This window comes from Chrysochloris asiatica, unplaced genomic scaffold, assembly GCF_000296735.1.
Source record: "Chrysochloris asiatica unplaced genomic scaffold, ChrAsi1.0 scaffold00350, whole genome shotgun sequence".
Taxonomy (NCBI): domain Eukaryota; kingdom Metazoa; phylum Chordata; class Mammalia; order Afrosoricida; family Chrysochloridae; genus Chrysochloris; species Chrysochloris asiatica.
Window position 1 is genome coordinate 1513156 of NW_006408868.1, and position 15292 is coordinate 1528447.

Consider the following 15292-nt stretch of genomic DNA (forward strand, 5'->3'; position numbering starts at 1 on the left):
AAAAAAAAAAAAGCTAAAATGAATATAAAATGAATATACAGAAATACTATTAACTGATGGTACATGGAGAGGACTATAACCATTTTAATGAAACAAAGTTTATGATTGTTGAATGTAAAACTGACGATCTGCCCTGTAAACTTTCACTCAATTCACAATTAAAACTGAAAAAAAAAAGAAGAGTGAGCCTGGCTGCACAACTTTGTAATCAATGTTACCCAATCAACTGTACTCAGAAACTGGTGAATTGGCATATTTTCAACAAATACAAAATTAAAATAAAATCTTGTAAGTTTTAAAAGATAAAAAAACAAAACTGTGTTTTAAAGAACACTGAAAAAAGTCAAAAGAATCCACAGAATGGAAGGAAATAGTTACAAATCCTATAGCTGATAAAGTATCGACTCAGTGGCACCTAACAACAGCAGCAATAGCTGATAAGGGACTAATATCTAGAACATACAGAAGATTAATACAACTCATCAATAAAAACACAAATAACCAAAATAACAAATAAAGGATCTAATAACACATTTCTACAAAGATATACACATGGTCAACAAGCACAGGAAAAGATACGCAACATCATTAGTTACTACTGTTGTTGTAAATGCCCTGAGGTTTATTCCAACTCACAGCATCCATGTATAGGGTTTCCAAGGAGCAGCTGGTGGGTTTGAACTGCTGACCTTGTGGTTAGCAGTCCAGTGCTTATCCTACAGCACCATACCAAGAGTCCTAGGGAAATGAAAATCTCTACCACAGTGATTACCAACTACTTCATACCTACTAGAATTACTATAATCAAAAAGTCATATAAGCACAAATTTCAGGAGGATTTGGAGAAACTGGAACCATATATGCTGCAGGTGGGAATGTAAAGTGATGCCACTGCTTTGGAAAAGAGTCTGGTAGTCCTCAAATAATAAACACAAAGTTACCATTGTTGTTGTTGTGTTGTTGTTAAGTGCCATTGAGTCAGTTCCGACTCATAGCAACACTGTATAGGGTGTCCAAGTGTGAGAATAAAGGGCACATGAGATTGCTCGAGCAGACATATCCAGGGATATGTCAGTAGGCTGAATTAGGAGAGAGGGAAAAGAAATCTGGTCTAGAACTAGGAACTTTAAAAAAGAATTCAGTCATGAAGACCCTGCGTACCATTTGGGCTAGATTGTGAACTGCATGCTAACTGGAGCAGGGAAAATGGGACTAAAACTCTGCAAGCAGGTCATACTGCACATCTGCCCGTGTCTACAAGGCTGGGCACACAATTTTGCAAAATTAAATAAAGAAAACCTCACTCTCGCTAAAATGAGTACAGATTGGATTTCTTGAGTATTTGTCAGTATCAACAATGTTTATCACAAATTTGGGGGCTGTCTGGGATTTTCTGCCCACTTGGAGTGGCAGCCCTGGTAGAAAAGGAGACGCATCCTGCCTTGGTTTTGGTAGCCTACTCAGCAAGGGTGATCGCCTCCCAGTGAAAGCAGAAAAAGACCGGAGACGGTTAAAAGAGAATTTATTGAGCGAGACAGGAAGGATTGAGAACAGACTAACCGCAGCAACCAAGCAATCTCCTGCACAAGCTAGGATAGAAAATTGGACTGTAAGTACCCCCTGGTGGTTAGGAATTTTGGGGGGTGATGTGGGTGAATGAGGCACATCTTAGATGCGAAGCGAGTGCAGAGACCCAATCTGGTTGGAGACAAACAAGGCTTAATCTCAGGGCTGCGTTAAGAAATCTCCAAGTAAGGGGACTGAACACACAGGAAACTCAAACCATAAGCACCAAGACCAAGAGAAAATGGGGAACGGAATTCTAGGCCTAGGGAAGAAGGTAGCAGGAAAGATTCCCACAGCCATTACTCCTGACAGTCCTTCAGGGAGAATGTTGAGGGCTTGCAGGGACAGTCCCCGAGCCCGGGGGAAAAGATAAACAAAAGTCAAGGTGCACGAAAAACCTTCAGGAGTGCACAGAGAATCAGGCTGTAGTCTGGTTAGGAGTAGAATGGATTAACAAACCCATTGAGGAACTGTTACGAGAAGCTCTGAAAGTGTTTGTAGAGAGGATGAGCAAAAGCAGAAAGCCAAAATCATGGTGTCTACTGTGAATAAAAAGGAGCTCTGGTAGCATAGTGGTTATGAATCGGGCTGTTAACCGCAAGGTCAGCAGTTTGAAACTACCAACGGTTCCATGGGAGAAAGATGAGGCTTTCTGCTCCCATAAAGATTTACAGCCTCGGAAACCCTGTGCAGGGTTGCTATGAGTCAGAACTGACTCCACGGCACTTAACAACAACAACAACTGTGAATAAAATAATTAATAAAAGGGTAACACAATACCCTCCCTTCAGAAAAAGTGATTCCCTTCAGGAAAATAAAAATTAACATTTGAATCTTTTGGGATTAGAGAGGAGGAGGGGCGGATGAAGGTAAATATGAGACTCCTGACTGAAAAGGAGGAAGGAAAGATCAACCAGTGGGTATGGTTTAAAAAACAGAAAACCAGGGGAGGTGGTACCCTATCTTTCACAGAAGAGGTGAAGTGGACCTGCAGCCAATAATTAAGGGTCTAGTGATTGTTGGTTTTTTGGTAGTTTTCAAATATAATTCGTAAGATAAATGTAGACATAGACTATCTAAGCTTACAATGCAAAATTCTGAGTTGCACATTCAAGGTGAAACCTAAATATGAGTAGAGCACTGTAAAGTTGTTTTGTTTTACAGTTTTAATATCTTTGATATGTTTTCTTTAGTAAAATGGTATAAATTAATTAATTTAAAAGGTGGTTAGGGATTTGTTTGGCTAGTATGATAATAATTTTTAAAATTGTACATTTCTCAAGACTATTTGTGTGTTTTTTTTATTATGATTTGTATAATGTTTCAAGTCTTCTGAGAACATAATACTGTTTTAAAAGATGTTTGGATGAAAGGAGATGGGGATAGGTTTCTTGTGGTACAACAGTAACTGTTATCAGGACTGACTGTGAGGGTTGGAATTGTAAAGGTAGACATTTTGTAGCAAAAGGAGGGGAGTGGTTGACTTTTCAGTCCAGGAGAGCAGGCCCCTGGGACCATCAAGGGAGAAGAGCAGAGAGCAGGGCCCTACCCAGATAAACAGTGACGCCAGAGATGGAGGCAGAGACGATGACGTGGAGAGATGGAGCAGCTGAGGACTTTAGACCCAGAGAGGGAGAGGGGCTGTTTGCCGATGACCAGGGGGCAGGCTTGCAGGGTATACCCTTTGGTTGGTTGATGATGCATGGAGGAGATTGTAACCATGGCAATGAAACAATATACGATAGGATGAACATAAAACTAATGTTCTCCCATGTAAAGTATCACATAATTCACAATAAAACATTTAATTAAAAAAAAAAAAAGATATTTGGTGTACCAATACTCTGACTTGAAAATATTTTTTGTTAAAATTTGGGCTAGCCTGTATGTATGCATTTCATCTTTTTAAGAGGAGGAAAAGGATGTAGCGCTGTAATCGTTGAGTATTGATAGTTTCAGTTCATTTGACAAGGTTATAATGTTAAAGTATGTTTAACTGGCATTTCTGTTTGAGAAGCTTTTAAGTGAAGTATTCATGCATGAAGATAATAAATCCAGAAATGTTTGTTTTAGTTTGAGGAAAAGGACAGGGTGTAGTAAATACTGTTGTGAGATTGTGTTATCCCTGAATATCTTCATGTGAATCCTCTCAGAATTTTTGAAGCTGAAGGGTAGAATGGTATTCACTGCTAAAGGGGCGCTATGCCACTGTAAATAGGCTCCCCTACATGGGAAGGACCACAGACCTACCCACACATGGGAAACTGTGTGCTGGTCTTTTGCTTTGCTAACCCTCAGGTTAAAAGGACTCTTGGTCCAAATCCCTCCCCTTGAATTTACTGTTCATCACTTCAGACCTGGAGACTTGGTGCTGATCAAGATCTGGAAAGAGGACAGACTCCAGCTGGACTGGGAGGGCCCTTACCAGGTGTGACTGACCATCGAGATGGCTGTCTGGACTGCAGAGAAGGTGTGGACTCACTAGTACCTGAGTAAAGGGACCAGTGAAGAGGGATTTTCCCCAAGGGAAAAGTAGTTAACAGTGGGAAGCACATTCCTCGCCCAGAGAGCCTCTCAAAGTGACCATGAAAAGAGTCTGAGAGGCTGCCTTGCCATACCTCTGCTAGATGGGGTGGATTTCAAGTTAAAATGGCTAAAATGTGTCATTATCAAGGAGGAGGTGCAAAGGGCTTTTGCCTACTACTAGTCGGTCAGTTTGATGATAGTAAATGTAATCATGGCATCATTCCCTCAAATAAAAAATTAGACTTATCTCAATTAGTGTCCCCATGTCAGTGATAAGGAACCAAGAGCAGCAACCTGGTTCTATGGAATGGGTGCCCACATCTCTGGATGACATGCTGTGAGATGAAAATGACCCTAAAAGAGTAGACGTGATTTAGATAAAAAACCTAGGATGAACATTAGAAATAGAAACAAAATATAGTACAGGCTCTTAACAAAAGTGACTGCCATGCTTGCGTAGCTCATAAATCACAGAAGGGGTGGATCTCTTTCGTGTGGGGTTGGGAAATGCTCTGCATGTTGGCTCTGTATCAAGACAGAATGTTTGGGGAAATGAGCAATCTCCTCGTTCTTCACAGGGATAGTGAACCACTCTTTTTGTCCTTCAAGACAGGGAGCAGAGTTTACAGCGCCCACATCCAAGGTGGTAAGCCTAGAAGTGGCAATCATACAGCCCTCAGAGTACCCTGCGTATTGTCGTGGAGAGAGCTTCCAAGAGTTGCTGCCGTCTGATTGGACTGGGATGTGCACCTTAGTCTAATTGGCAATTCCCTTCACCCTAGCGTTCTGCGAGCACAATGAGAAATCTTGAGTAGATCTCTTTCTGGATCTTTTGATCCATATATTTATATAAACGCCACTGGAATCCCTATAAGAGTTCATAATGAGCTTAAAGCTAAGAATTGGAGAGCTGCAGGGTTTAAGAGTATACTTTTCTGGTGGTCTAAAAAAAATGTAGATTGCACTAATTACATCTACTATAACCAATAGAGATTCATAAACTACACCAGTGATGCCCTACAAGGGTAAACTGGCCAAGAACGCTAGGATCAACGACCCGTCCACTGACTAATCAGAAGGGTGGTTTGGGAAGGTAGAAAAACAAATCCTCGCCTCTCTCAAAACAATAGCTACAATTTAGACAGCTATTAGATGTTGTATCATTCCCTGAATTTGAAGACTAGTCCAGATTCAGAGGAAGTCAGACATGGTCCCTATTTGGTTTAAGCATTTGGCGCGGTGAGCAGGATTCATTGCAATGGCTCCTGACCTAAGAAATTATGAGGTTTTCTGGGAGAAAAAACGAAGAGGAATGGGATAAAATGTTTCAGCTGAAAGGAGAGCAGCTTCTGGAGTTGCCAGGAGCTGATGTCATGCAGGACAGAAAAGATAGCTGATTTGTGGCCAGGGCCTACTGGAATTTATCCTGCCAGAGGTCTAAGGCCATATGCATATGAATGGGGTCAGTCCAAGATAAAGGGAAAGATTGAACTTGAGTGTTGTGTTTCACTGACTTCCAGATGTTGGCTTCTCTTGCCTATTATTGTAAAATAGACATACATGTGTGATAGGAATATTGGGAATTATGATTATGGAAAGTTTGTAAACTGGCCTTCGGCCTATACTTGATTAGATTTTCTAAAAGGGGAGTTAGAAATTATACCCCAAAATAAATAAATAAATAATAGACTTCTTGGCTTAAGCCTTTGTAGAACTGTAAGGTAGAATCTTGAAACCCATCAGAACTTCAGAGTTAATACATTTGTATTTGAAAAGACACACAGACCAACCCAGAACTGTTGGAAGAACAGGAAATTGACACAATCGAAAAAAAAAAACAAGCAGTTTGGCATTTTGAGTTTCAGAGGCGTCAAGGCAAGGAAAGTTGGCCCATCAAAGAAAACTCCCTTTTAGGACTGAAAGTTGAAGGGAACTAGAGAGCAGTATGCTTGTTGATGATCACCTGGGTCTAGTTGTGAGTAGAACTGGGGGAATGTTCTATCGGCACCCATTGACCTTGAGATGAAATAAGACTTTACAGGCTGATGCATTAGCCCACAGCGCCACACCAGGACTCCTGGGCAATTTAGGCACTGCTATAATGCGCCAGACTGCAAAGCCATCTGAACTGCAAGGTCGGCAGTTCAAGCTCACCAGATGCTCCTTGGAAACCCTATACAGGGTCGCTATGGGTTGGAACCAACTCGATGGCACTTCACAACAACAACAACATTGCTATAAAGGCATGAAGTGGCTGATAAACAAATTTTCATGAATGTGCTTAGTTTAAGAATGAGATGTCAAGGGAAAATCCCCACTAACTAGTTTTCCTCTTTTCCAGAGGGGTCTGGTGAAAGGGGGTACGGAATGATGCTGATAGGATTTTATTATTTCAATTGTAATTTTTAGTAATATTAATTGTGTAAAAACTGTAAAAGATACATAGCTAAAAGGAGGGAGTTATTGTTGTTGTGTGCTGTGGAGTCAGTTCCGACCCACAGTGACCCTGTACAGGGTTTCCGAGGCTGTAAATCTTTACGGGAGCTTAGAAAGCCTCATCTTTCTCCTACGGAGAAGCTGGTAGTTTCGAACTGTTGACCTTGCGGTTTGCAGCCTGATTTGTAACCACTATGCTACCAGAGCTCCTTAAAAGGAGGGAGAAGTTATCTTTTATTTCAGGAACAGGCAATTCCAGGACCATCAAAAAGGGCAGGAGAGGAGCTTGGGATCCCTGCCTGAAGATGCAGTGATAACAGAGATGGTGGCAGAGGTGGTGACATAGACAGAGAGAGCAGCCGTGAACTCTAGGCCCATGGACTGAATGAGGCTTTTAGACATTTATGTGTGCATTAAACATTTCTGCTTTGTTCATCTGTGAAATATAAGAAGAAAACGGGGCTGGTGCATTTTCAATTGTACATGTTTTAGTTCAGGTGCAAGTACGATGCAACCTAATATAGGCATAGTTAGCTCTACTCTTGGGAACATCCCGAATTGAGACACTTTATGAGGATTTAAGAAGAATAAATGAAGATGAGACCAATAAGTGTAAAGAGAAAAGAGGAGGTTTGTGAGAAATTCTCAAGATGGTCCATCTTCAGGAATAAAGGGCAAAGGAGACTGCTAGAGCAGACAGAGATTATTGATTCACACCCAGGAATATGTAAGCAGGATGAAATGGGGATGGGGTAAAGAAGTCTGTTCTAGGACTAGGAACTTAAAATAAGAATACAGTCATTAAGACCATGGGTACCATCTGAGCTAGATTGTGAATTGCATGCTAACTGGGAAATGGGACTAAAACTCTTTGAGAGCCGGCCGCGAGGCACTTTTACTGGTTGGACGTCCAATTTTACACAACCGAACAAAGAAAACCTCACTCTCACTAAAGTGAGTACAGACTGGATTATTTGAGTGTTTTTCGGTATCAACAATGTTTCTCCCACAAGGAAGAGCTGGTGGATTTGAACTGCCAACCTTGTGGTTTGCAGTTAAGTGCAGATCCACAGCACCGCATCAAAAGTCCAGAGTTACCACATAAACCAGCAATTGTACTCCCAAGTATATACTCAAGAGAACTGAAAGCATATGTCCACATAAAATGGTTACACAAGCGTTCATAGCAGCATTATTCATAATAGCCAAATGGTAAAAATAATCCAAATGCCCATCAACACATGTTAGATAGACCAAATGTGACATATCATTCTATACAATGGAAAACAGCACCGATATATAGGCTACAATATGGATTAACCTTAAAAATACTATGCTAACGTAAGAAGTCAATCACAAAGCTGCATAGTGTATGATTTCATTTATATGAAATATCCAGAATAGGCAAATCTGTAGAGAGAGAAAGTAGATCAGTGTATGTTTAGGGCTGGGGGTTGTTACGGGAGGGAACTGAAAGTGTTTCTTTTAGGGGTGATGAAAATGTTCTCACACTGATTGTGGTGATGGTCTTACAATTCTGTAAACATACTAAAAACCACAGAATTTTATGCAATAAATATATAAAGTAAATGGTATTTAAATAACATTTCAAAAAAGTTGTTAAATTCTACGGCAGAAATAGCTTGACACAGCTAATAGAACACTCACCTCTCTCTCCAATTCATCCTCCACTTCCAAAATATCATACACCTGCTCTAAAAGCTGAATCCCCAGGCCCTGGATTACATCAGATCGCAAGACTTCAACTATTCTCCTGATCTTTTCAGAACCTGGCACAACAGCTAAAAAACAATAAAAGAGAAAAATAAACATTCACACCACTGCAGCATGCTTTTGAAAATTAAAGATTACTTTTACTTTAACAAACATTTGGCTTAATGACCTTATTCACATTTAAATCAGCAGTTCAAATCTACCAGTTGCTCTGAGGGAGAAAGAGGAGGCTTTCTGTTCCTGTAAAGATTTGTTGTTAGGTGCCTTCCAGTGAGTTCAGACTCATAGGGATCCTGTATAGGTTTTCCAAGGAGCAGCTAGTGACTTTGAATCACAGACTTTGCGATTCAAACCGACCTGGCGGTCCAGTGCATTACTTCTGCAGCACCACACCAGTTTCAGAAACCATGTACAAGGTCTCTATGAGTCGGAACCAATTCGGTGGCACATGGGTTAATGTGCTGGTCAGTATGAGTTGGCACCAACTTGAAGGCACTTAACAACAGCACTATATATATATATATCACTTGAGCTTCAAGCCTCTTAAACCTAAAATACACATACAGTTGTTTAACTCGAAGAAAATCCACATGAAAAGTTGCAAACATTTACCTACATTACATTTATTTTTTTAAAAATAAGTTTTTATGTAATTTTTCAGGAATACACCACAAAATATGTACACCAGTTATGGAAATATTTAGATGAAATAAAAAATATGCACAGGCATTAGTTCCTTGGTTTAACACGTATCTCTCCTAAGCGTATGCTTTCTAGTTTGCTACAAAAGAATAACCTGGTCACCTGAAGGCAGTTCTTTAAAATGGAGTCCCTCTGCTTCTTCTGCAACTTTCCCATGAAGCAGCAGTGTGTCCCGATATTTGCGATGCAGTTTGAACTCTGATACTGGAATAGGGGCTAGCAGATCCTCACAGCTTTCTTTAGAGTCGAGTTTCAAGGTCTGAGTCATCAACTTTACCAAGTCATTCATTTCATTCGTATGACCTTTACTGAAAAGAATTTAAAATTCTCTTGTTATTTAAATTGGTTTCATGAGAATTTTTCATTTAAAAATAGATGCAAAGCAATCTCCTTACAGACTGACCCTTTCACAAATAAAAACTATAAACTCTCTGAACAAAATTGAAAATCAACTTCCAGAAGGCACTGGAGAATGAACAAAATCTGATGGCAGTTTTGAGCAGTCAACACCTTTTACCCTAAGGCAGTCCACAAGAAGTACAACAGAAACCCCACGGTTTGTCTAGCCTAAAAAAACAAATGCCAAAGTTCAAAACAACCACTGTCAGTAGAAAGCAAGAGAAGAATCTTGGAGAGAAGAGCACCAGAAAGGGAAAGCTCAGAACTCTATGTATAAATTCTGCCCAAACTGCTGGCTGACCCGTGAGTCACACCTTTGCAGTCCAGAATCCAAACTACTTAAGTATAAATAAAAGAACTGAACTGAAATGTGTGCTACCATTCAAGAGCCAGAGTTTGCAGTTTTAGTGCAATCTGAGCCAGCTCAAACCAACAAAAATCAATACTCTTCAGAAGAATAAAACAGAATCCAGAATTTCTACAACATAAGTCACAAGTTACAATCCAAAATTATTTGATGTATAAAGACACAAGAAAACATGACCTTATTTCAAAAGATAACCATCAGAAACTGGCTCCAAGATGACAAGAATATCAAATTAACAGACAAGGATGTTAAAGCATTTGTTATAAACATACCTAGGGTCAATGAGACGGGGAAATATTGTAATAATGAAAAGAAAGGAAATCATAGCAGATAGATAAAAGCTACAAGAAAAAATGGAAATTCTGGAAATGAAAAAAATTCAGCAATTGAATTCAAACTTCATTGAATATAGATTCTGCTTCTAGTTATGATAGAGTAACATCATGTTGTTTTCATCTAAAACAACAAAAATATATGCAACAATGGTTTTTGAACATTAAACAATAACAACACAGTATAGTGAACCCTGAGTAACAGGAAACAAATGAAGTGAACCCTAAGGTTGCCCCAGTTTGCTGCATGAAGGGAGTTTGCAGAACACAGAAGTCTTAAGCAAGAGTAAAACTGGGTCTGGCAGTCTTCTTGAGTCAAGGAGACAGAACTGAGAATTCAGGGACACCAGTATAGCTAGAAGTCACAGTGAAGAGAGATCTAGAGAAGAAAATTACAGAGAGGCAAAAGCTGCACAGAAATCCCGAGTCTTCTGATGAGTTTGTTTATAAAGAAACGACCTGATTTAAGGAAAAGAATCACTAAAAGGCAGCAGGCAAAAAAACCTCTGAGGCTCACTCACACAGGGCCAGAATTCTCATCAGTCATGGCTGGTGTTTGTTGTTGCTAAGTGCTGCCGACTCATAGCAACCGTGTATAGGGATTCCGAGGAGCCACTAGTGGGTTTGGACTGCTGACCTTGTGGTTAGGTGCCTTCAAGTCGGTTCCAACTCATAGCAACCCTATGTACAACATAATGAAACATTACCTGGTCCTGCGCCATTCTTACAACTGTTGTTACATTTAAACCCACTGCTGCTGCCACTTTGTCAATCCATCTCTTTGGGGATCTTCCTTTTTTACTCACCCTCCATTTTCTAAGTATGAGGTCACTCTCCAGGAACTGGTCCCTCCTGATAACATGTTCAAAGTATGAGAGCATTCTAAGGAGCATTTTGGCTGTACTTCTTCCAAGACAGATTTGTTTGTTCTTCTAGTAGCTCATGGTACTTTTAATATTTTTCTCCAACACCATTATTCAAGCGCACTGAGTTTTCTATCATCTTCCTTATTCAGTGTCCAACTTTCACACAAAAATGAGGCATTTGAAAATACCATAGCTTGGGTTAAGGGCACTTTAGTCCTCTATAACTTAGTCCTCTTAAGTTTTTGCTCCTTAAAACTTTAAAGAGGTCTTTTGCAGTAGATTTGCCTAATGAAATAAGTTGTTTGATTTCTTGACTGCTGCTTCCATGAGTGTTCATTGCGGATCCAAGAGAAATGAAATCTTTGACAACTTCAATCTTTTCTTCATTTATCATGAAGTTATTTATTGGTCCAATTGTGAGGATTTTAGTTTTCTTCATATTGAGGCGCAATCCATACTGAAGGCTGTGGTCTTTGATCTTCATCAGTAAGTATTTTAAGTCCTCTTTGCTTTCAGCAAACACAGCTGTGTCATCTGAATACCACAGGTTGTTAATGAATGAATCTTCCTCCAATCCTGATGCCACAGTTTTCTTTATATAACCCAGCTTCTTGGATAATTTGCTCAATAATCACAGCAACACACACCTTTCCTGATTTTTAACCATTTAGTATTCCTTGTTCTGTTAAAACAATGGCCTCTTGGTCTACGTACAGGTTCCTCATGAGCACAATTAAGTGTTCTGGAATGCCCATTTTTCAAATTGTTATCTATAGTTTGTCATGATTCAAGCAGTTGAAAGTCATTGAAGAGTCGGTAAAGCAAAAGTAAACATCTTTCTAGTACTCTCTGCTTTCAGCTAAGACCCATCTTGGCTGAATGATATCCCTCACTCCAGGTCTTCCGAATCTGACTTGACTTTCTTGTAGCTCCCTGTTGATGTACTGTTGCAGCCGTTTTAAAATTATCTTAAGCAAAATTTTACTTGCATGAAATATTAATGGTATTATACAATGATTTATGCACTCCATTGAGTCACCTCTTTTTGGAATGGGTATAAATATGGATCTCTTCCAACCAATTGGTCCCATAGCTGTATTCCAAAATTCTTAGCAAAGATTAGTGAGTACCTCCAGTACTACATCAGTTTGTCAAAAGATTACAATTTTATTCCTCCAACTCCTGGAACCTTGTTTTTCACCAATGCCTTCAGTGCAGCTTGGACTTCTTCCAGCAATACCACTGAGTCTTGATCATATGCTACTTCTCAAAATGGCTGAATACCGACCATTTCTTTTTGATACAGTGATTGTGTATTCCTTCCATCTTCTTTTGATGCGTTTTGCATCATTGAATATTTTGCCCATAGAATCCTTTACTATTGTAAGCTGAGGCTTGAATTATTTCTTCAGTTCTTTTACCTTGAGAAATGCTGAGAATGTCCTTCTCTGTGTCTTTGCACATTTCATTAGAATACTTGACTTTGTCTTCTCGAGACACCCTTTGAAATTTTCTGTTCAGCTCTTTTACGTCCTCATTTCTACCAGTTGCTTTAGCTTCTCTACGCTCAAAAGCAAGTTTCAGAGTATTTTCTGACATCCATTTTGGCCTTTTTTCCTGTCTTTTTACTGACCTGTTGCTTTTTTCCTGTATAATGTTCTCTGTGTCACCCTACAACTCTTCTGGTCTTTGATCATTAGTGTGTACTGTATCAAATGTGATCCTGAGATAGTCTCTAAATTCAGGTGGGATTTTTGACTGTCATATTTTAACTGTCATGAACTTGTTTGAATTTTCTTCAGTTTCAGCCGGGACTTGCATATGACCAATTGATGGTCTGTTCCACAGTCAGGCCCAGGTCTTGTTTTAGCTGATATTGAACATCTCCAGCATCTCTTCCTACAAATATAGTCAATTTGATTCCTGTGTATTCCATCTGGAATACATACAGTCAGTCACCTTTTGCACTGTTTGTTGTTTTAAAAGGTATTTGCGTCCATATAGTCCCATGTTACCCACCCTTTGGGGCTCAGAATCTGGAGCAATTAGCTCCTCTGAGTGAACTGGCTTAATAAAATCTGAAACTCTACTTCCCCTCTCTGAGTGGCCTCGGTTTTTTCGACCATGAATCTAAAACTGCTATAACATTTGGTTCCCTGACTGGGAAACCGACAACACTGGCCCCTTGAGCCACTGGATTGGAGTCGGGGAGTGACTAATGGCAAGCTCCCTTGGGCGGATAAGACGGAGCGCCACCACCACATTTGATGGTCCCTCCTCCTGCGAGTGGAGGAAGCTAGCTGCTGCACCCACCTCTCCCGACCGGACTCAAAAGGAAAGGTAGAACCAGAGAAACCAGCCAAGATTTCTGGAACAGGTAACCTGATCTCTTCCAGCGTGGAAATCATATTCTGCTCAGAACATGGAAAGATGGACCTGAAAACCAGTTAAAGAAAAAAGTGGACTGGACCCTGGGAAGTCCTTCTAGCCACCCCATCAGCTGTCAAGTTAGCGGGACTCAACTTGAACACAATGGGACTCTCATAAGACATTATTCCTTTCAATGGGATGAAAAACATTTGGGCCTATTTAGCTCAGAGTATAATAAATGTATCTGATTTGTTTTTCCTTTTGGGAGGGCATCCAGAAGCATCTGCAAAGATTACTGAGTACTGGAACAAGAAATTATCCCAAGCCCAGCAGCCAAGGTGGAAAGACTCCCCACCTGGATTCACCACAGCAGGCTGAAGAAAGCCTGGTTTCAATGAGAAGCTGAAATTGATGTTACCAACCCTCATCAGGTAACATTGAGACGTGTAACTCGCCCTGCTTCAGTCACAAACCGGGAGCTGGCTGATCTACACATGGCCGAAGCATGAGGATGTCTGCCATGGGACTCATTTTAACTAGACTTTGGGGTGTGGGAAAGGGAGAAATCTGTGTAATCTATACACCCACACCACCAAGGTAGGCCAAACAGTAACCACATTACTCTTTTATAGTTGCTATAAAAGAGAGGGCACCCTCCTAGGTAACTGAATCTATAACCAATGGAACTGAGGTGGCTCTAACCCTTCTTACATGTCAACAGATCCAGATACTAAATGTCATCCATCAAAATAGATTAGCCCTAAACTACTTACTGGCTGTGGAGGAGGAGGGGCATGTGAGAAGGTTAATTTTATTAACTGCTGTATACACGTAGATGACCAGAATCTGGCAGTAGAAGACCTTGTAAAAATACAGAAAGTTACCCATGTCCCTATGCAAACCTGGAGTGGATGGAACCCAGAGAGCCTATGGGGAGGATAGTTCTTCACCTTTACAGGGTTAGGTGGGGTCCTATTTTATTTGGAGTTTACTTAATCAGTCCATGCTTCCTCCCACTAGCAATCAGGGCCATGGGAACTGCCATTAAAACTAATCAATCGAAAGGGATACCATCAATCCAAATCAATACCAAAATACCATTCCTTACATAGATGATGCCCCTGGGAAAAGGTCCCAAAGGGCATCAAAGGGGGGAATGAACAGGAAAAAGTAAAAATCATTCAGTGCCCTCTCTGCCCAAGGAGACTAGCTAAAATGCTAATCAGGTTACTGAATGGGACCAATCTTTCTGGTTTTTTCCCTGCCCTCAAACAGGTATGCAGCCTGGCCCCTCCCTGACTCTGACTCCATATAGGCCCGTGTTACCCACCATTTGGGGCTCAGAATCTGGAGAAGTTATCTCCTTTGAGTCAGAGGGCTTAATAAAATCTGAAACGCTGAAAAAAAAAAAAAGATATTTGCAACTGAGTAGCATCTAATCTTTCTGGATGGGCTAATGAAAGGAGATGGGGATAGGTCCCTTATGGTACATGGTGAATAACTGTTATCAGGACTGACTGTAAGGGTTGGAAATGTAAAGGTGGACGTTTTGTAGGAAAAGGAGGGGAGTGATTGATTATGCAGTCCAGGAGCCGAGGTCTCTGGAACCATCAAGGGAGAAGAACGGAGTGCAAGACCCTACCTAGAGGAGCAGTGACATCCAAGAGGGAGGCAGAGATGATGACATGGAGAGATGGAACAGCTGGGAACTCTAGACCCAGAGATGGAGAGGGACTATGTGCTGATGAACCGGGGTAGGGGAGGCTTGCAAGGTATACTCTTTGGTTGGTTGATGATGCATGGAGGGGATTATAACCATGACAATGAAACAATATATGATAGGATGAATGTAAAGCTAATGTTCTCCCATGTAAACTATCACATAATTCACAATAAAAAAGAAAAAAAAAGAGAGAACAAACAAGATGGCGGATCGGGTGGACGTATAGCAGAGAGCTCCGCCAACAACAACACAGAATTCCCGACCAAGCAGG

The 15292-nt window shown here is 40.5% G+C and overlaps 1 protein-coding gene across 1 annotated transcript in view; it reads right to left on the reverse strand.

The window, feature by feature from the left end:
- Positions 1 to 15292, reverse strand: part of NEK4 (NIMA-related kinase 4) — a 73639-nt gene that overhangs the window by 10934 nt on the left and 47413 nt on the right. The window contains exons 14-15 of the mRNA XM_006876056.1: positions 9067 to 9272; positions 8197 to 8330 (exon numbers count right to left, since the gene is read on the reverse strand). Coding sequence (XP_006876118.1) covers positions 8197 to 8330; positions 9067 to 9272 — 340 coding nt within the window. The remainder of the gene's footprint in view (positions 1 to 8196; positions 8331 to 9066; positions 9273 to 15292) is intronic.